Genomic DNA, 21,078 nt, shown 5'->3' on the forward strand with positions numbered 1-21,078 from the left:
TCCCTAGGAGGAGGTTATAGCCTGAGCCCAAGCCATCTTGGACTTCAGAGGACCCTCACCAGCGCTGCTCCAAGACAGCTTCCTCAGCCCCATCACACAGGCAGTGCCTTACTCTGTCTTTGCTGATTACAGCAAAAACCTGACATTGCCACTCACCCCTCACTGACACTGTTTCTATGCTACCCACATTCTTGCTTTGCTTCCCCTGCAGCCTTTCTCTTTCTCCTGCTCCAAGGCTCCTACAACCTCCTTCACCTTCCTCCCTTACTCCATCTCCCTTTCCACACAGAGACCGAATTCCCTGTGTTCCCTTTGTGACATGTCACCTAATCCCTCCACACGCCTGTCACAGCTCCACCACCTTTCGGGACAATAGCTGCCTTTGGCAGGTGTTCACACCACATCCAGCCCCAGATTGTCATCAGTGTAGGGTAGGGATCACAACTGCTGTGAACACACCTGGAAGAATCCGATGACTGCCACCTCTGCACCACTGACAAAGGCTTCAGCATCTGCGATGTTGTTTAACAGGATAGGTTTCTCTGTGGTGCTGGCTGTGCCTGGAGAGGAAAGATCAGGGTTGGGAAGAGGGTACACAAAGAGCAGCTCAAAGAGGCTCCCCCAACATACACACAAGCATCCCAACCTTACAAGCTCACCTGAATGCCTCTCCTGCAAGCTCAACACAATGTTTGTGCATACCTTGGATAAGGAAGACTCCTTGCAGCAGACCCAGTGTTTCCCTGAGCCTGGAAGAAAGCTCACTTACTGTGGGATGCAGAGTCAACATCTCCAGCACATCCAGATGGGGAGCATCTGGTAAGTAGGATAACAAAGAGACACAGGAAGACAGACGTGCCCATGGTACCAGCTTGCCTTCTCCTCACCACGCCACCCGCTCCAGTCCTCTCCTTGGCAAGAGACACGTCAGCTGCTACGGGGGCCCACAGCCACTCCTGAGGTTAGTGGGAAAGGAGCAGCTGGCCCAGGGAAAAGCCTTCAGCTCCTGGGATAACCACCTGGCTGGAGAAAGCCCCTCCCTGCTGTGTGGGCACCAGCCTTGGAGAGCTTCACCAGCACTGCCACTGGTACATCCTCATCCACAGCATTGGACATCTCAGCTGCCCCATGCCTTTGTGACCAGGTACCCCAGCTGGGTAAGAACATCCCTCTCCAAGTGCTGTGTCCCAGCAGGCCGGCCACGGGGACTTGGAGCTCTTGCATTAGCCCTGGGGAACAGCTGCTACGGCAGGTGTTAAACATGAGAAGGCTATTTTATAGCTCCCTGGCTCATTCAGTTGCCATCTGGGATGAGAGGTGGAGGCTGTCTAACTCCTTATCACAGCCTAGACTTTGGGATTCAAAGGATTCATGAAATCCCTGAAGGAAACAGTTCTGAAATAATTTGCTTACAGAGTAAGGCTGATGTTTTGAAGGAGGAGGGCTATTTCCCTGCTGAAATATGCTCTTAAGCCTTCCTATAATGCATTCTTCGTATACATATAACTGAAAAACATACTCTAGAAAAGAAGTGACACTCAAGCAAAAAAGAAGAAAGAAACTGGTTTTATTCTTGGGACACCAAAGTCTTATTACAGCAACTAGCTGCATTCCCCCTGACTGGTTTTGCCTGCACAAGGATGGATTTTAACAGGGTAGGGCACCAGATACAGACCAGGAGACCATCATGAGAGGTAAGTAACCATTTACAATGAGTCAGAGCACAATGGCAAGTGTAACTCAAGATAGGGATTTTCCAGGGACCAGTCTGCCCTGCTAGGTGATCTTGTTTCCTAGAAAAGGCACTTCCGGGACCGGAGTTGGTAGAGGAGGGATGGTGGCAACAGGAGGAAACATTGGGAGAGAGGGAGGGAGATGCTTCCCAATTTAACCCATTATGTGTCATGATGGGGCGGTGGTGAGAACGGTTGGGTTGTTTTCAGTGTATCAGAAGAAGCAGCAAAGGCCGCCTGCAGGGCTGTGCATCGACCAAGGCTGGCACAGAGCCCCAGCACTCATGTGAAGGGCTGCCAGGGCTGTGGCCAGCCATGGTGGCAGGAAGGAGCAGCGTGGTGGGCATGGCCCACCTGGAGACTGGTGCAGGAGGCAACGGGACAGGAAGGGGGAAGGCAAACTGGGTGAACTCATTCTGTCCATTCCTTCTTGATGGACAGGTTCCACTCCCAGGTGAGATGGTCATGCTTGTCATCATCCGTGAAGAAGGATTTGTTGTGATAGGTGCCTCGAGCCAGCATACCCTTAGGAGCCTCTTCAATAGGTGTCAGGAACTCGTATTCCTCTGGCCGTGGCCCATAGCTGCCAACCATGAATGTGGCTTTGTCCACTAGGAGAAAACAATCCACAGCAGATGAGTCCCTCAGATGGGGAATGGTAAAGAGAGAAGAAGCCATGAGCATAAGTGCAGATCAGACAGAGACAAGAAGGAGAAAAAGGGACAGTCCATGTCAGCAAAGGGGAGCAGAACTGATGGAAACAGTGAGTTAGTGAAGCATAAGGACAGCTGGAAGGATAAGATGGGTGGATGGGCAGGTGAACACGCAACTCAGTCTATACCCTGTCACATCTATATGCTGATAGAAGGGAGTGAGTACACACAGCATACAGCTCAAGGTCTACCTTGATTCCTCATTACTTCTCTTTCCTGATGAGAAGACACCACTTACTTATGTGTGCTGAACAGGATGCTGAAGCCTTAGAGGTGGTTGCATGCAAAAATGCCTGTGGGATGTGTGTGTGCAAAATGGGGCTTTCCTCTGCCTTGTCCAAGCAGACCAGCACTGTATGAAGAGGAGAACCCACTAGCAAATACAGGACCCTACACACAGCAGGAAGCTTTGTAGAGCAGGTCTGAATTTTACCAAGTGCTTCTGAAGAGCTTTCAGGGGAAGCTTCACACAGGTTGAGCCACTCTATAGGGGGAGGAGGAGAGGTGGAGGGGAGGTGAAAAGCTCGTATGGAGAAGAAATCTGTGGCAAGCACTGTCTAAGCAGAGTCTCTGCAGACTTTGCTGCTGCAGACAGTTTAGCACACAGATAGCAGAGCTGGTTCATACTGAGTTCACATGAGACAAGAAACAATTGTCCTGGGCAACAGAGGTTTATGCATACTGCTGAGAAGTCACCTCCTGCACGGCAGTGCAGGGAGGGACTTGGGACCAAGGGAGCCTCTATCCCAGCCAAGAGCTGCAGGAACACTTCTTTGAGCAGAGGGAACACAGAGGTAGGAGCACTGGTGTGTAGGGCATGAAGGACTCTTACTCACCCTTCACCCCTGTCCGGTAGGTGTGCTGCACATATTTCAGTCCTGACACAATGTCCCTGTTTACCTGAAAGAAATGACCAGAAGTAAGTGTCAGGAGAAGGGTTTTAGTTCTGTATCTGCTGATTTTCCCTCTCATTAGAGACATACCCATCTTGACTCCCTATAGCAGGGAGGCTCAGAACAGGACACATTGTAGAGAGCACTAATACAACTTTTCCATAGGCACCTGGAGACCAACACCATCCTCTGTGCATCTCCTGCACTTCTCCATCCTTTGCCTGACTTTGAAGCTGACTGGAGCACATCAGTCATGTTCTCAAGACAGGCTGATGAGGACAAAGAAAAATGAAGCAGGGAGTTCCCAGTTAACAATTTTCATATTGAAAACCATACGTGGGTAACTAGTCATCCCTCCAATACAAATGGGTGGGCAAGATTAGCTGAGCGCTGCCAGCTGTCCTCTAAGCTCCATGGGGAGCTGGCAAGCTTCTCCTCAAGAGACAGAGGGACAGAGTTTTGTTCATAATCGTTCCTCAAATCTCCCATCAATAGCTTGGATGTATCCCTTGCTGTTCCCTTTCAGCATACACTGCCTTCTTGCACTGTACACTACTTAATCTGGAAACAAGATGGACAGATCCTTTTATATCATAGGGGAGAATTCACATGATGCCAGCTCTTACCAGCCATGGGACTGAGGGAGAGAGTTAGAATAACCTGTCTGGCTCCAGATATCTTCTGTCAACAGGGCTCAGATACAGATGGAAACATTACATAGCAAAAAGAGAGGTGGAGGTGTCTCGAGGGACAGCATCGGGGGACATTCATCTCTGAGAGAGCAAACCTCGGAGGAGAAGGGAAATCTGCCCTACAAAACCCAAAATATTAACACCTTCCCTTGTCTGCCTCAGAACTACCTTCCTTCCATTTTTGCCTTCTCTGCCAAGCCTAGCTTTGTCTGAAGCAAACATTTGTGGAGATGATCAGTTCAGTGCTGGATGCCACGCTGCAGTGTGGCCAAGTTTTGTTTTCAGCTGCAAACAGAAGAAATGGCTGACACACTGGTTAATGAGAAAGAGGGAGAAATGAGCCCTTTTGGGTATAGTATGACTCAGAAGAACTCAGCTATCTTCAGCCAGATGTTACAATATTAAAAATCCTTTTAATGTGTACATGAAGCCCAGTAACACTGACTGAATCAGTACTTCATGAAAAGCCATTATCTCTTGTCTTCTCCTCCCTGTCCATTTCCACTTTGTGTGAAGTAAAGGTTTTCTGGTGGCTAAAAAGCCAAATCAAACTCAGCCAAAACTACCCATCTGGCTTTCAAACCACTTATTGTTCACCAGTGTGAGTGGACAGAAATCAATTTCCTCCAAGGGGCGAGCAAACAGAAGTAATTCCCTGGAAATAGCTGTTCCTTTGTTGGGTAGAACAAAACCTGAAGATAGGGAAGCTTTACAAGGGCCCAGCTATTGGGAAGGCATGCTGCCTGGCACTAGTTATCTGATAGACTGCTGCTGACTGGCTTCAGCAACTGATGAGAAGTAACAGGAAGGAAAACAACTCACTCTGAAGTGGATTTTAACTCTGTATTCCACTCCTTCCTTTAATATAAAGGTCTCTTTCTTGAGTGCTTCAATGTCACCTGTAAGGAGAGGATCAAGCCATTAGAGTTGTCACAGCAAGGAGAGACCATGTGTGGGAGGGAGGATGGGGCTGGGATTGGTGTTGGAGGTCAGTATCTGTTTGAAGGTTGGCAACAACACCTGCAAAATGAGTACATGGAGGTCTGTATAAGCAATTGCACCATGAGACCAAATACACAGAAATGCCTGGCTGTACGTATGTGTCTGTGCCCACATCTGTGAAGATAATGCCTAAACTAACACAGGTCTGGGCACACATACATAAAGATGTTTATGCATAGACTTGTTGTTGGGCACCTGCAGGAGTGTGTGCATGCTCCATCCATGCCCAGCCCTGTCTCGGGTGAGTGGAGCATGTTTCACAGCTCCTGCCCAGCTTGGAAGGCTGCCTGGGCTCTGCAGGGTTCTGTGTGGCTTTGGTTGAACAGGAAGCCTCTCTGCCTCTCTGAGCCCAGCTTCCTCTCTCTTCAGAAAAGCCCATATAAGGTGAAGCCTGATTCTCTCCCCATGTTCTCAGGAGCCGGAACTGCAGTATTGCTTGATTCTGAAGTTTCAAAACAGCCTGTTACCGAATGCATGCACATCCCTTGTGCTTATGAGGTCTCGTTGAAAGGAAGTAAGCAGAGATGGAGGAGAAACCCAGCTCCTAGAGCAGTCTAGATGAAGAAAAAGACCCTTGATATTTTCCTCTGCTACACCTCCTTTTTTATTCGTATGTGGATACCTTAAAGTAAGTAACAAGGCTAAGATGCCCTCAGAGTTCCTCTAAAGCCCACTGTAGCATCCCAAGGACAAACTCCCTTTTAACTTAAAGCATGCCAGGGCCTTCACTTGTTCCCCTTCATGATCAAGGACAGAGCCTGTGCCTACCTGTAAGGTCCATAGTGATCGGTCCTGGAGCAGAGTCACATACCAGAGTGAGTCGAGTGACCACCACATTGGGAGCTGTCGGGTCTGCGGGTAGGAAAGTCAGGGGGAAGCTGTCAGCTTGCAAAATTAAATATAATCACAGGGGAATGACACTGAAGAAACAGGGATGCCTTCCCACACAGAAACTGCATTTCATGAAACACCCAGTAATGCCAGGCTTCTCTTAGCACAATAGGACCACACATTTACCCCAGTCCTTAAACATGGATCCCTCTGGTGTCCATCCCAATACCTAGAGGATGTCTTTCCACTACAGAAGACTTCCTTCTTAAGATCATTTCTGAGCAACAAGACTCCCTTTCAGCATAGGCTGGTTCCCCCATTTTCCTAACCCCCCAGGAGTCCTCCAAGACCGACACACCTCCCACCACAAGTCCCTTTTTGATGACAGCACTCCCCAGTAATCCTACTCCTAATGCTCAGAGCATCTTCCCTGCTTCCTTTACATGCATCTCTCCACCTGTCCCTCCCCAGTCCTCCACCAGAAGCAGCGTGTGTCCCTCGTCAAACAAGATCCCTCTTCTTTGAGGCAACCTGCCTCATGCCCACAGCACACTGTTGTGATACATCTCCCCAGTCCCTCCCTATCAGTGTGCCCCAGCCTACCTACTACCACAGGTCCATCTCCCAGCAGGGACTTCTTGTACTTAGCAAGGCTTTCATCATCCTTGTCCAACTCTTGCAGCTCCTGCAGGGTTTTCTGGGGAGGAGGTTTGTAATTGAGTTTCCCATCCAGCTCATCATCATCTTCTTCCACATGAGGTTCTTGGGTCTTCTCAGTCATGGTCACTTGGTCTGGGTAGCAGAGGAGGGGGCAGTCAATGAGATTGCTCTGGACAGGGTAGTGTCCCTAGGGGCAGTCACTCTGGGCACAGTGTGGCTCAGTCTCCGGGACAGGCAAGCACACACCCAGTGCCAAAGGCAGCAGGATTGTTACAGGCAAATGGCGACGGTGATCAGCTGCAATCCTGACACTGCTGTGCTGATATTCTGGCTTGAACACAAACCCCCTCTACCCCCGCTCCTCTCTCCCTGCAGGCACCATGCGCACACGCACTTACACCATTCTTCCCTCCCAGGGAGGAGGTGCAGGAGCAGAGGCTGAAACCAGAATGATTTACAGCCACTCTGCAGCATGGCTGTGGCCGGCAACCCCGCAATTACAAGCCACTGTACAAGGCTTCAGTGCTCGTCAGCTATCTCGCACAAAGAGTCACTGCCACACACTGGAGCACAGAGATATACAAATAAAGGCAGGGACAGATGTTTCATTCACCCTCTCATAATGGGTTAAAAGCCACATTTCATAGAAAGATCAAATACCTGACAGCTACTCCCTTAGATTAGCAAGTCAGCTGAAGCTCTCAAGGAAGAGAACCCCCTAGTCTATCTGCTGGCATCCCCTGTGCTCCCAGGAACAGCTCCCTTCAGGCACTGATCAGGACTCTTTCCCCCTGAGGAAGGAAGCATGATGATGACCACAGAGCAGCCACGCATACCTGTGTTTTTTCAGTGGGGCTTCTTGCAAAGGAGAGGCAGGAGAGCTGGAGCCTGCAACCACGCAGCCAGCATGGTTGGGACATGCACCACTGAACTCAGAAGGGCAGCAAAACTGCTTGGGTGGCATCCCAAATAGCAACCACAGCAGAGAAAGATCAACTGATGGGCAACAGGGTATGGGATGGGGAGACAGGAGACAGGCAGGAGAGGTAAGCAGTGCTATGCCAGGTTACCCTTAGTTAGCTGCCTGCCTCATGGAGCCAGCCACATCATCCTAGCCAACTTCCCACTCTTCAGAGAAAGGCTGAAAAACAAAGCAGTGCCCCACTACAGTGGCAATTGTCACAAATGACCAAGCCATTACTTGTTCTTTGGCAGCAAGGGAATTTGGTCAAGCTAACAGATCATTCAGTTCACTTCCACTTATATTAACTTTTTCTTTGAGGCTGTCCCCTTTTGCCTGCTTATTTGCAATTTTCCAAACAAACCCTTCATCCTTCTCTGCAACTGTGGTCTTAACATTTGCCCTGCTCCCAACATTTAAATCGGGAGCTAATGGGATAGTTTTCTCCTTCATTAAAACTGAAAGGAAATATTAAAGAAAAAAAAAAAGGCAACTCTTCAGGGTGAATCAGCAAGTGGTATCAGGCAACACCTTAATCCTTAATCTTCATTCGCGAAGCCTAGCCATGAGTGAGTGAATCAGGCAACAATGAGTAATATGTACACCTCCCAGAGTAATTGCAATGGGGGGAAAAAAAAATCAAGGAGTGATATATTGGCATATTACAAAGGGACAGAGGCATGTTACAAAGACTGAGCAGCATAGGAACAAGAAGACTCAGTTGGGCATGCTAATGGGAAATGGTTATTGCAAGACAACTTTGCAATTTTGTGATGAGTGCAAAACTAGTGCAGAGTGGGCAGGTGGGAAATAAAAGGGAATCTCAACTCAAATGGACAGGAAAGAAAGCAGGTCCTAGCAGCTGAATAACCTGGACTGAGTTCACACCCAACTCTAGGAGTGTGAAGTACCTAAATACCATAGGAAAGGCCCTTGAGCTTGTCCTCACGAGTAAGGAAACCAAAAGCTCTCTCACGAAAGCAATGATCACACATGCCCCACCACTCTGTGATCTCAGCACAGTCACCTTAGAAAGCCTCACAATCCCCTCAGTGCCATTCCACACTCAGCACAGGAAGAGGGTGTGATGAGCCATGACAGCCACTGCCAGGTGTCACCTTCCACTTGGGCTCCAGCTGCAGGTCTCAGTAATTTCGACTCTCCCAAGCTCTCTCATGATACCAGGCTGCATCTGCCACTACTACAAGCACAGAGCAGAGGTGCCTGCCTGCCTGCCTGCCTGTCTGCCCCTGTCCTCCCCCATCCACATCTTGTGGTTTATCATAGGAGAGGGACAGACCCAGGAGATGGAAAGAGAGATCTCTGGCTACACACAGAGAAAAGGCAGAGAGTCAGGACTGATTGCTCCTCATCCCTCAGATCTTCCCTTTGCATCATACATGACACAAAGTCTCTCCTTGCCACCCTCTGTGGGTGGCTCTCTTGAGAGGGAATGCTTTTAGACTCTGAAAACCTCCCAGAAAGATGGACAGACAGCCTGCCATACCAACAGTAAGATCCTGCAGGGAACAGGACCAGGTAGGCTGTCTGGGATGAACAACTCCTGGCTCACATGCATCTCAGGATGGCTCTGATCAGACCCCCTTCTGTCGTTTCTCCCGAAGCCATGGACCTGACCCTACCTTCCTGCCAAATTCCCAGGCAGAAGGTGGCCAAGACGAAAGCTCCCATCTCAACTGTTTCTGCCTCTACTTGCTCCAGCTCTGGAGCTGGTCCCCTCTGCAAGCTGAGACACGTGCCTGGGCTCAGGCACCAGCGCCTCCCCAGAGAAAGCATGTTGCTGCCGCAGTCCATGAGCTTCTGTGCCACTGCCCAGGCCAAGGACTAAGATAGAGCCCCTCATTCAGCCCAGGAGGCTCATTAAAAATGAGAAAATTAACCATATATTGCTCTACGCAAGGAGAAACCTTTGTGATTTTTGTCTTGCTCTGCCACATTTTTCTTGTGCTCCTGCAGCCCCAACCCACAGTCCTGCATCACCTGCAATTCTGAGGCCTGGTAGGACCCATGAAACAGCAGGGAGAGGGTAAGGGTAAGGGTTAGGGATGCCTGCCAGAGAGAATAGGTTGCAGGAGGCGAAGGAGGACCTGACGAGGGGTGCACGCGTCTCGCAGCTGAGTTCTGCTTGTGCCGTGGGTGAGTGGCTGCCCTCGCACCTGCAGCAGGAGGGGCCAGTGACAGGGTGGATGGTGGGCACCTCCTCGCCCCCCCATGCCGCCATGGAGCACAAAAAGGGGTGTCACAGGAGCAGCATTTCACTTGCCTTCCCTCTGCGTATCACTGCTCCAAACCATCCGCTAACCAAGAGTTTATCTCCAGGAAGCGGGCTTAGCAGGGAGGAAGTAATTTTCCGCGATGGGGGAGAAACACACCGGATTCAGCAGCGCCCCCATCTCACCCCCTCTGGGGTGCGGGGATAGAAAAAGCGCCCATTGCCCGGGGACCGCGGGTACCACCCGCAGTGATACATCCGCCGCCACAGCGAGGGCGCCGGGACCGCTTCTCCTTCCCCTGCCCCTCCGCCCCAACGTCGCGCGGAGCCTCGGGTGGACAGGCTTCCCCCTCGGGTCCTGGCAGGGCCCTTCCAGTCTCCTCGGGCAGGACTGGGCATCGGCGCCAGCCACCGGGAACAAAGGCGCGAAGTTGCACGGCGCCAGCGAGGAGCGAGCCGGGGGTGCGCCCGCTGCGCTGTCCCTGCGCGGCTCCCCCCTGCCCGCCCCTCGTACTCACCGGCTGAGCGGCGCCTGCGGCCGGGGTCCTCTTCTGCTGTCAGCGCTCAGCCTCGAGCTTTGGCAGTTGGAGCAGGAAGGAAGTTGGTGAAGAGAGGAAAAAAAAAAAAATAACACTCACACGCAGAAAAAAAAAAAAAAAAAAAAAAAAAAAGGAGCGCGGCAGCAGCCCACTCGCAGAGGAAGCGCTGCGCGGCCCCGCATGCTGCGGCGCCTGCCCCGCTTTGTCTGCGCTCCCGCCCGCTCGGCGCCGCGCTGCGCTCTTTTTGCGCAGAGGTGCACAGGGCTTTGTCTGCGGAGCAGAGCCCGGCCAGGGACGCGGGAGTGCTCCCCGTGCACGGCTCCGGGCTCTCGGTGAGGGCTGCTGTGCCTGGGAACGAGAGGGGGGTACGTCTTTGTTTTTCGCCGCAGGCTTTTGTTTTGTTTATTTTCTTGGTGTAATTAAGGTCGATTTCAAAAGCTGGCCCTGATTTATACCAAATAAAATATGCGGAGAATCAGGCTGTGTATTCCTGCATACGTGGGAAGATAAGGGGTAGTGCAAATGGAGGTCATCATGAATCTCATTTTTCCTGCTACCTGCTGCACTTAATCAGTTTATTGTTCCCAACTCCCACCCGTTCTCACACAAGCAGTTTCAAAGATCAGCTACCTCAGGAAGAACAAGCTCTCATTTCCCAGGGTTGCTTAAATGATCCAAAAGATTCTATACCTCTTCCTTTCTGAAATATCAGCAGATTTCTTCTTTCTTTTCCACTCCCGCAGTGCCCACTTAGTTAGTTCTTCAGTCACATAAATCCTTCGCATACACAGTCCTCGGTGTACAACAAATTAAATCACTGGTTTGCAACCGACAAATCTGGACCTGCAATGACTGATACACTGCTTTTAATGCACTTACAGAAGCAAAATAAGCAAAGCAAATCTATTGTCCATGGGCTTAAATTCACTGCCCGGGATCCACATGTCCGTTAGAAAACATTTATTGTACACAAATTTTTAAAGATTGCAAACAACTGAGTGAAAGGGCTCTTCTTCGGGGATAAACAGATCTCAGAGGAAGGGGACTGATTCTCCCAGCCTGACATTGCTTTCATTTAGGCTATGGGTTGCACAATGATTCTTAGCTCATGCATTTCAAGGGACAAACAGAGCATATGTCTATCTGGCAGTGGATTTCCATTTAGCAGGGGCTACAGCCGGAGAAGCGTTTTAAGCTTCCATGAATTAGTTTCACGACCAAGAGAAATAATTTTGTTCTTTTCTGCTCTTTTTTACTCCTACGCTAACCCTCCCCATGGGCCAGCACAAGAGAACTGAGTTGAATACAGCAGTGAGATGAGTTTAAACGGCACTGGGCAAAAACACGTAAGCAAATGCATAATTGTATACCAGTGAGTTGTCAATCCAGATAGGTTTCCCAATATTTGTTCATAACAGACAAATGTGGCTAAACCTTTATGCCAGCACCAGGGAAGTGGCTGTGTGGGATAGGGATGGGGAAAGGGCAGAGCAAATTCTTTCAACTACAGTGCCACTTCATGGTGGCTCATATTGTTCATGTGAACAGTCCTGGCCGGGGAAAGCTGTGAAGAATTGGATATATTTGTGGGGAGCTCTGAGGAAGCCACTGAATCTTGTACATCAATTGCTTGTCTTGGGTTTCTTTGCTGTCTGGACTAACACTCTGACTTTAGCAAACTTTCCAGTTCATACTGGGAGACCAGAAAATTGTTTAGATAGGAGGTGTGGGTTGAGATCCCTGTTCTCTCATGGCTTGGCTTGAAATTTCCTTGGGTTTAGCAGCTGTGTAGAGCAAAACCAGTACAATCATAACTAGCATTATGGTGATCATTCTTGCTGAGGCATAGTTGAGATTAGCTTGGTCTCTTTTGTGGGTTTCTTTTTAATTAAGCACCAGACTGCATGTGCCTTTCTGTAGCTATTTACACACTATTTCTAAATGGATGTGAGCATAAATCAAGACCAGTATATCCACAAATATGCATAAAGGCATAGGGGTGTATAGCTGTGTGCCACCGTATGTATGTACCCTCAACCTATATGGGCACGTCTGCCTAGCATGCAGGGGAAATAGATTTTAGTCCTAGATTAGAAATTAGTCAGTATGTAATCAGGGGCAAATCATGCCATTGCTCTGTGCTTCATCTTCCTATTGGTAAGCAATGTGAGAAAGAGCTGTAGATGTCGGATACGCACCATGTGGAGCAGATGGGAACTTAGAAGCCAGTCATCGTCCTTTGGGTCAGCACACCCAGCATCCTGCTGGGGAACCACGTCACTGCTCTGCTGGAAGAAAGGAAGGTTTTGAACCACGCTGGAGCAGAACATCACTGAAAGCAAATCTCTACAACCTAGTATTTAATCTCTGACAAACTGATGCCATGCAATGAAGATCATCTCTTGGCAGACATTGTCCAACCACAGCCAATTCCTTTTTTCTATGACAGAAGGAGACGAGGACAACAGCTAGAGTGTGCCTGCTTTGTAGCAAAAAATATGGTAAAGTCTCAAATATGTTCTTAGTTGGAAAATAATATGTTCTACTTAAAATATTATGATTCAGTCTTACTTATTTTTACCCCACTGATCACAATTAGTTGACCAAATTAATACGTCTGTTAAACCACTAATGTCTAAGCTTATTTCAAAAAGCTTATGCAAATTTTTAAAAACATATCTTTCAACTACACAGCCTTTATTCTCAGCAGTCATATATATCTGTAGTGCCTTATTGGAAACAACAAATCTTGACATTTTTTTAAAACTGTAAGATTAAAAAGAACTAGGTATGGCATTTTTTCCTGTTTGAATTTGGATTGCAGCCATAATCAGTCCAGTATTTCTGGATTTGAATTTTTTACCGTGGTGATATATTGCAGCTTTGTGCTGCTAAATGTCATCGCCATCTTCTGTCGAACAGGTGGCTGCATTTGAGGAACAGAATTATTTTACAGCCTTTAGGAGTGACTAGTTCAGAAAAACTTCACCTCTTAGAATCTTGTACTTTCACTTACTTGTAATTTCCAAAACTGCCTAATTTGGAGTGAAATTTCCCACTCTGAAAGCTCTGAGGGGAAAAATCAGAAGAGATTTCAGTACAGGTAGGGAATCCATTTTTGTAATTTTAAGAGGATCAACAGTATAATATTTTTTAATGCTGCTCTTGTAAACCGGTTCATTTTGGAACTACTAATTTGCATTTTCACTAAACTCAATACATAGTGTTATTAACTTAGATTTCTCTTTAATGAATCCTGACAATGTCATGAGTTTTGCCTCCTCCTCAAGCTTTTTATAGTCTCCAGAAAGGCTACAGGTGATATGCTGGGAAGACAACCTCACTGTGCAGCAAATTCATGTCAACAGGTGCTGCAAGGTAAGTGTCAGTTTTGGCCCCTAGAAGATGTCCCCAGATGGTGTCCCTCACTACACACAGAGATCCTCTTCCCTGCAGAGATAGGAGGAGGTAATCTGCTCCTGAGACAGTCACGAGGTGATGAGAACTGGGGAAGGTGACAGATCAGGGAGCTCAGACACAAAACCTTTCTCTGCCGTAGGAGGGGGCATTCACTGCATCACGAGGTGCCACCCAACTCCTTGGTAATCCCGGCATTGCCTTCTCTGCCTCCCATTTAGGTGAGATAAGTGGGGATACAGACAATGAAGCATGAATTCTCTCCATTTGAATAACACAGGCACACATTGTCCCATGACTGGCTTTAAAAGTCAGCATCCTAAGGTTAATCGTGCTGTGCCTAGAACAAGTGGTGCCCATTTTCTTCTTACTCTGTGCCACTCATTCCTCCTAAAGTGCTGCAAAGGAGTGTGCAGCTGATAGGGTGGGAAGGGAGGAAAGGGATGGAGGTTAGACACAGTGCCAGGCAAGGGAGCCAATATTCAGCAGGGAGAGGAAGGAGGGAGAAGACACTTTGAGGTGCCAACACAGAGCCCCTGGTAAGGGTTTAGCTGGGCTTCCCAACCCCAGTCCAATGGTAATCCCTTCAAACCACCCAGCCACAGTACTTGAAGGCTCTCAGATGGATGAAGAGCTGACCCATGAAAAAATGACTGTGTGCTCCATCTCTCCAGCTCCTCCAGAAGTGATTTCTTTGAAAGATGGAGGGAAGGTTGAAGATTTAATAGTCTAAGCAGCTTTCAGGCCTGTTAAAGCGCTAATCTCATAACACCCATCTCAAGCCTGAAGGTGTGCAAAGATTTCACATGTCACTCCAGAGGAAGCAAAGAAAGAAGAAGACAGAGGAAGGAAAAGGATTTGGTCGGGGGTGAGAGAATAGGGGCAAAACAGAGCCAGTTTCCTTCAGAGGCTAACCTGAGAAAGGCTGAAGATGGACAGAGCAGCTCAGTGAAGGAGAGGGAGAGCTAAGCAGCTGGAAGGGGGTAAGTGAGAGGACAGGGGAAGAAGGTGCCTGCTATCAGGGAGCAGGGGTGTCTTCTCTGCGTCCCCTGCACTCCAGAGCCCCACAGAGGGGAAAGCAGCTTTTGCTCTCCATCCCTCAGTAGATGCCATGGCAGAAGTCAGCATTATCCAGGGAACGTGTCCTAGAGAAATCACCCACCAGAGCTGGATTTGAAAGAGGACTGGATTATTTTAGGACCTCTTAGAAAACAGGTGGTTATGTAAGGTCAAATCTCAGCAAGTGTAATCAAATCTCATTTCTAAGCTGATCACAAGTCAGGGTGTTAGGAGGTAGTTATTCAAGCGCTCCTCCCTGCATTATGACTTTCCTCTGAAACAGCCAGATCCGAAGCTGGGACTAAATTAGGAAGAGAGCTGTGCCATCCTCTCCTCCTCTGCTGACCTTAGGAAATCTCCCTTACCAGCTGCACCATGCCGTTCCTGTGCTAATCACTACTATTGACAGGGAACTTGATTTTATACTAGAATTCATGTCTCCTTGTCAGGCTGTGTCCAGACTCCAGCTAGCTCATGGGTGCCTTATGTGCCTTGGTGCCTTACCAAGGCAGTGCTCAGGGGATGCTGCTTGCAGCTGTATAACCTCTCTCTGAAGCCATGAGACAGTAATTACCAGCGTCTCTGTGGCAACATTTTTCTTTTATTGCACTTGTGCTGTTCCCATATTATTGCTCTCACAGCCTTGCCTCTGTAAACCCCCACAACCTTATTATGGCAGATTCTCATGGAAGAGCTGGTGAGAGAATTGCTCTTCCTCCCACTCCTTTTTTTTTCTTGTTTTGTAAATTTTAGTATATAAAAGAGGAAAAAAAATGTGGTGCTCAACGAAAGAGCCAACGGCTATTTAAATTCTCAGTAAATATTATCCAATATTATATATTCACAGAAGCTCAACAAGCAATGAATGTGCAGCATTTACCCATGATGAGCGTTCTCCTTCCAGAGCTAATAGAATCACAACCAGGAATAACCAATAGGAGTTTAAGTGGGTCTTGATGAAAAGTATATCAGACTAAGGGAAAACATGGCGAGAAATCATCATATTCATCATTTGAACTGTCATAACCTGCTGCACTGGAGAGAGCTCTCAGAGGAGGATGGTCCTATTGGACTCCATCATTGCCCTTCCCAGCCGGCCAGTGGGGAAATTTTCCCTTTTTCACTGTCCTCTTCCTTTATTTTCATTTTTCTCTAGAAATAACTTTCACCATTACATTCAAAGCATTCCCTCAGCTATCAGTGTGCCACAAATAAATCTTTGTTTATACAAAACTGCCAGAACATCCTTTGTGCAACATGTGCATGCCCCAATGCAATGATGGCTACTAAACAGTTCACTTAATCTATGATGTGTTTATGATGCTTGACTGGACCAGGAAGCAAGCTGTAATTACAGGTTCTTGACACAAAAATATTGTTAGTGGCCTCCCAGTAAGAAGCTTGAATACATTTTATAAAGATGTGTACCTCCAGTGGAAAGCAAGAGTGTAGAGGATCTAAATTAAACAAAAAGGTTGGAATCTGCCAGTGAAATGCCATTAAAAACAAAGCCAAAACCAAACAAACAAGCAAACAAACAAACAACATTAAGCTCTACACATTTGCAAGATCCTGAGGGTGGACAGAAGGCTTAGTAGTTGCCATACACCTGAGCAATAAAAGGAGAAGATAAATTTTTAAAAAAATTGATTCAGATTTTCATCCTCTGGCTTTTCTCCTTCCACAGTTATTTCCATCAGGGATCTGCTATCACATGGCAGCTAGAGCATTTAGCATCTGTGTGTCTAGGAGGTGAGCAGCCACCCAAGAGACAAGATAATGGAGCAGGAAGAGCTGCCTCCTCTACCCATTAGTCAAATGTTCCCAAGGAGAGTGTGAGATGCTCCCCAGAAGCAATCATTTCTTTTTGAAAGCCTCAGCTGTTACATGAAAAAAATCTTAATAATGGTGACAAAGAGCTGAACTGGATGAGATTGCACAGCAGTGTTTTTTTGTGGTAGGAGGAAGAAAGAAGAATATGTCTGTTGCATGATGTGAAAGTCATAGGAAAAGAAGAAGAAAGAAACATTTTACCAAAATGTTTAGAAAAGTCTTCCTTTATTGGGCTGCTGGTTACCAAGGAGAAAGAATTGATCTTTTTAAAAAAAAAAAAAAAGAAAAAAAAAAAAGATGAGAAAAGGAGCTGTCAGGAAAGAGGACATCTGGAGCTGACTTGTGTACAGTTTCTTCTTCTTATCCCAGAAGAAGAAAGGTCTAGAATTATCTGATTTCTATTTAAATGAAAAGACACTCTTGAAGTCTTTTTTTTTTTTTTAACAAGGCAGTATTACTTCTGTGTTTTGTTCAATGTATGATCATTTTAGAGAGTGCTAATGGACTATTTAATCACTGTTTGCAGGTATATGGCATGTCATTCATACAGAAGGAATCAATTACGGAAAAACAAAAATCTAAATAAGACCCTTGAGACAATACTGTGGAAACTGTGTGATTCAGGTACATTTTTAAGAGCAACCACATGCTCTGATTTATGGCAGTCACATAGATAACAAAATTAACTGTCTGGGTTTGATAAAAGAAGGAGAAAATGCTAAGTTTTGGTTCAGTATAATAATGTTCTGTAAATGTCATTCAGGAGCAAAAATAATCTTACAAAAGAAAAAGAAGATATTTTAATTGTGGGCAGAGTAAAAACAAGAAAAAAAGCATGCTTTCTAGAATGTTGTAACAAACTCAGCCCCACTGTGTCATTACCAACAGCCTGGATGTAGACATTAAGAAACGTTAGTGCATGGAAAGGATGCTCACTAATGATACTGCTTTCTCATGGGACAACTCTGCAATGAGTGGGGGATACTCTTAAACAATGAATCACAAAGCAGTTATAAAGGACTGAGCTTTTTGTGCTGCATGGCTAAGCACATCAGTCCCCACAGCAGATGTCTGGGTGTCTGAGTCTCATCTGCAGGTCTATCAACTTTCTGTGAATCAGCTTCTGTATTTACAAATAAGGATGATGAAAGCTTCATTCTCTCTTTCAAGATCTGAAGTTGAAAAGTGTTATCTAAAAAAAAAAAAAAAGAAAAATCTTTCTGAAAGAAAAATCTTTCTGATTTTCATTTTATTTATCCCAATCAGGGAAAAGTTCTTGTAAGTTAATAAAATCATACTAACATGGTAGTCTTGTGAGTGTGAGATGGTAAGACTCAGCTATCTGTTCCAGGAAAGGCTAGGCTCACTACTCAGAAGAAAATTTAACTCTCTAGAAACTAATGAAGTGTATGACAGACCACACAATTTTATATCATCTGATATAAAAAGCCTAAGAATGTCCTAAAGCATTTGGGCATGAAAGCCTGGGTCCTGTAATGATGTTATGACATTCACAAATAGAGCACCCTTGACTGAATCAGAAAAGCAGGGACTTCCTTTTTCTTGAAAAAATCTTCACAATGGCCATTTGGCTTGAGGACTTAGTCATCCCCAGCACTGCCTAGTTTCCAGCACAGACAAGGCCATTGCTGATAGTTCAGCAAAACCTTATGGCTTGATTTATATTTCCTCAAAGGACCCTTTTCTCAAGGTTGATCATGGAATTCTTTCTCTAGAGCCCTGGCAGTGGAAAAACAGACCTCAGGCTCTTTAATCTCTGCCCCATTGCCAGAGCAGCCTCCAGGGCATGAGTAGAAATGAATATTGAGACCAGGCTCTTCTGCAAGCTGAGCTCCGGGACACTGAACGTAACTTTTTATCCAGCAGCAGGCACAGACTCCCAAAGTCAGCACACCCAGTTTATTGCAGGCTGTTACGGATACTTAATCCTGACACCAAAATAGCTATGTATGATTCCTGAAGGAGAAACAATAAAACTCTCAATGAGGATGCTTTCTCTGCATCTTTGATGGGCTGATTTGCATGTATTCCAACAACTAAATATCTGTGCCAGGCAAAGCTCAATCCTCTGTATCTGTTTCTCTTTTTTTCACTAGCATGAACAGCATACAGCTTAGAAACATGATCGGCACTGGGGGAGGAGGAATACAGCATGCAAGTCTTATTCTGCAGGTATCTTACTGCACCAACTTTCTCACAGAAATGCTGTTGATATGAGAACCTCTGATCTTCTACAAGACCAATAAACAATCTAACTCTAAATCCGGGTCCTACAATGGTCCTTTCACCAGAGATCCAGAAGCAGTTGGTATGCTGCCTGTCTGCAGGAGAGAAACCAAGGTTTAATTGCAGATGCCTGGTTAATTCTCTGCTCATTTCCAGTCAGATGTATCTGTGTGGCAAGTGATAAAGCTTTATCAATAAGGCACAAAGTCTCCCAAGTATCTGGCACAAGCTTGTAGAGATACGTTTCAAAACAGTTATTGTGGCCCACGCCAGCCACAGCCCTCATCAACTGCATCCCTGAGTCTGTGCCTCAGTTGGGATTTCCTCCCACAGTCCCATGAGCTCAGCCGGCCTCTGGAAAAATCACTGTCTTGTAAACTTGTGTTTTCTTTGTCATTCAAGTGAGCTGCTATTTCTGGTATAACTACAGTTTCCATGGCTACGCCAGCTCATAAATAGCGTCAGAAACCTTGGAGATGTTTTTTAAGTGATTCCTTGGAATAGGGAATAATCTGGCCAGAGGTGACAAAGCTCATGAGTTTTCCTTTGAGACCACGAGGACCGCAATCCTGCTAACCCCTTGGACTCCCTGGCTTCTGGTGCAGCTCTGGTCTGGATCAGATGGCAACCGTCGTGTCCAAAAAGGACGGCACTGGCTTTCCTGGGGCCAAGGGAGGAAAAGCCTCAGCAGGGAGGGACAGGGATCAGGTACTCAGTCCCCGAGTAGGATTTGTCATCCATCTGGTGTGGAAGCCAGGTGTGAGCAAGAAGCAGGTGCCTGTTGCTCTGAAAAGAAGCTGGGCACCCACATTTGCAAAGCAAATGCCACCTACTTTGTGAGGGGAAAGGAGAGAGAGAGGATGTATGGAGAGAGGCCTGATAATAAGAACATGGTAAGTGGGGCCCTTTAGGGAGTTTCTGTCATGTTTTTTCAGTGGCAAAAAAATAGCTTCATGTGACACCATGGAAATTTTTTTCCCACACGTCCGCTTTTGTTAAAGAGAAATGAGACAGATTTCATTGGGAAAACAGGAGAACAAAAGGAGTGTTTTGAAAACAAACAGCCTGAACATGTGTAAATTTTTAAGGTTCAGAAAAGAGGAGCAGAGGGCTGTAGAGATGATTTCCCCAGCAACGCTACCTACATAGAAGGCAGAAGGGGAGGAGGAACACCCGGAAACCTGGCTGCAGCAGATGGAGGCATGGGAATGAGCAGCCAGGATGGGAGTGCAGTCTGCTGCCAGCAGGCTGCACCTCTTTATATCCACACAAGCAGGTCCCTGCCCACAGTAATCACTTCTGCTGTCAGAAGAGGCTGAGTGCAATCAATCTCCAAGCATTTGTATACAAGCTGTAGTCATCACAGGGAAGAGAGGATGCCAACACGATGCTGCCCCCGTCCTCTTTCCTGTGCCCAGAAATTACTGCATAGGCTTCTGAAAGCTCTGTAATCATCTTCAAACACGTGGGAATATGTGTTTGCTCCTTCTCTGCTAGATTGAAAGCTCTCGGCTGCATCTAGGATTTACTTCCCGGCTTCTCAGTTCCCACTCAAGGGCTAGGACCTTATCGATTTTTTTAATGTAAGCTAAGAGTCTCACTGAAGAATTTATCTTGTCTGACTTCAACCATCTGAAAGGCCACAGGCCTCAGCTCAGCACCAGCACAGTGCTGGACTGCTGCCCACTGCCAGGGTCTGTCACATCAGAGAGAGCCTGTCCTTCTTGGTCACCCACAGTCATACCCCTGGCTGGCACGGCTGCTCCAAAATTCCCTCCTCTAGCCTCACCCAAAGACAAATCCCATCCATCATACACAACCCCACACTTTGATTTCCTTCTGCCCCCTGTAGCTCTGATGCTACTAGTGCTACTCTCTTTTCTGGGACCATTTTCAACCCTGCTGGCCCTGATCTCATGTTGTGAGCTGGATGGTCAACGAGGGTAAGTGAGAGGTGCTTTGCCAGAACCAAGGGCACCACAGGATTTTTAACCCTGTCACTATGCCTCAAGCCAGACAGTTACAGTCCGTGACTGAGATGCTGCTACAGCTGAGGATGATCTTCCAGCACCTTTTTGCTGGACTCTGGATCTTCTCTTTTCATTCTGACTCTTTCTCCACTGACTATTTCTATGTCTCTGACACTGATCTCTCAGGCAGTTACAAAAGGCTATTAAAATCATTGGAGATGCAAAGCACTCAACAAAATAGTGTGCATTACCATGCATGGAGTTTTGTTGGATTGGAGTATGGGCTGAGGCACCA

General features: G+C 46.9%; 1 protein-coding gene and 1 long non-coding RNA gene across 2 annotated transcripts; one reads left to right on the forward strand and one right to left on the reverse strand.

Annotated features, from left to right (window-relative positions):
- Positions 1–1,550: 1,550 nt before the first annotated feature.
- On the reverse strand, positions 1,551–10,558 carry ARHGDIB (Rho GDP dissociation inhibitor beta). The gene is made up of 6 exons (XM_027663920.1): positions 10,237–10,558; positions 6,468–6,656; positions 5,802–5,885; positions 4,854–4,930; positions 3,283–3,346; positions 1,551–2,344 (listed from the first exon to the last, which is right to left on the reverse strand). The coding sequence occupies exons 2-6, from the start codon at positions 6,643–6,645 to the stop codon at positions 2,145–2,147; spliced, it is 603 nt and encodes a 200-aa protein (XP_027519721.1). The 5' UTR covers positions 6,646–6,656; positions 10,237–10,558; the 3' UTR covers positions 1,551–2,144.
- Positions 7,975–9,529, forward strand: LOC113956913. Its single transcript, XR_003531011.1, has 3 exons — positions 7,975–8,627; positions 8,773–9,024; positions 9,111–9,529. It is a non-coding gene; the product is annotated as an uncharacterized LOC113956913 (long non-coding RNA).
- Positions 10,559–21,078: the final 10,520 nt, after the last annotated feature.

Source organism: Corapipo altera, unplaced genomic scaffold, assembly GCF_003945725.1.
Source record: "Corapipo altera isolate COAL_440 unplaced genomic scaffold, ASM394572v1 1, whole genome shotgun sequence".
Lineage (NCBI taxonomy): Eukaryota > Metazoa > Chordata > Aves > Passeriformes > Pipridae > Corapipo > Corapipo altera.

Coding starts and splice junctions, on each gene's coding strand:
- ARHGDIB (XM_027663920.1), bottom strand. CDS start 6,645: ATGACTGAGAAGACCCAAGAACCTCATGTGGAAGAAGATGATGATGAG. Junction 4,931..5,801: donor GATCACTATGGACCTTACAG/GTAGGCACAGGC, acceptor CTCTCCTTACAG/GTGACATTGAAGCACTCAAG. Junction 3,347..4,853: donor GAGTTAAAATCCACTTCAGA/GTGAGTTGTTTT, acceptor CATTTCTTTCAG/GTAAACAGGGACATTGTGTC.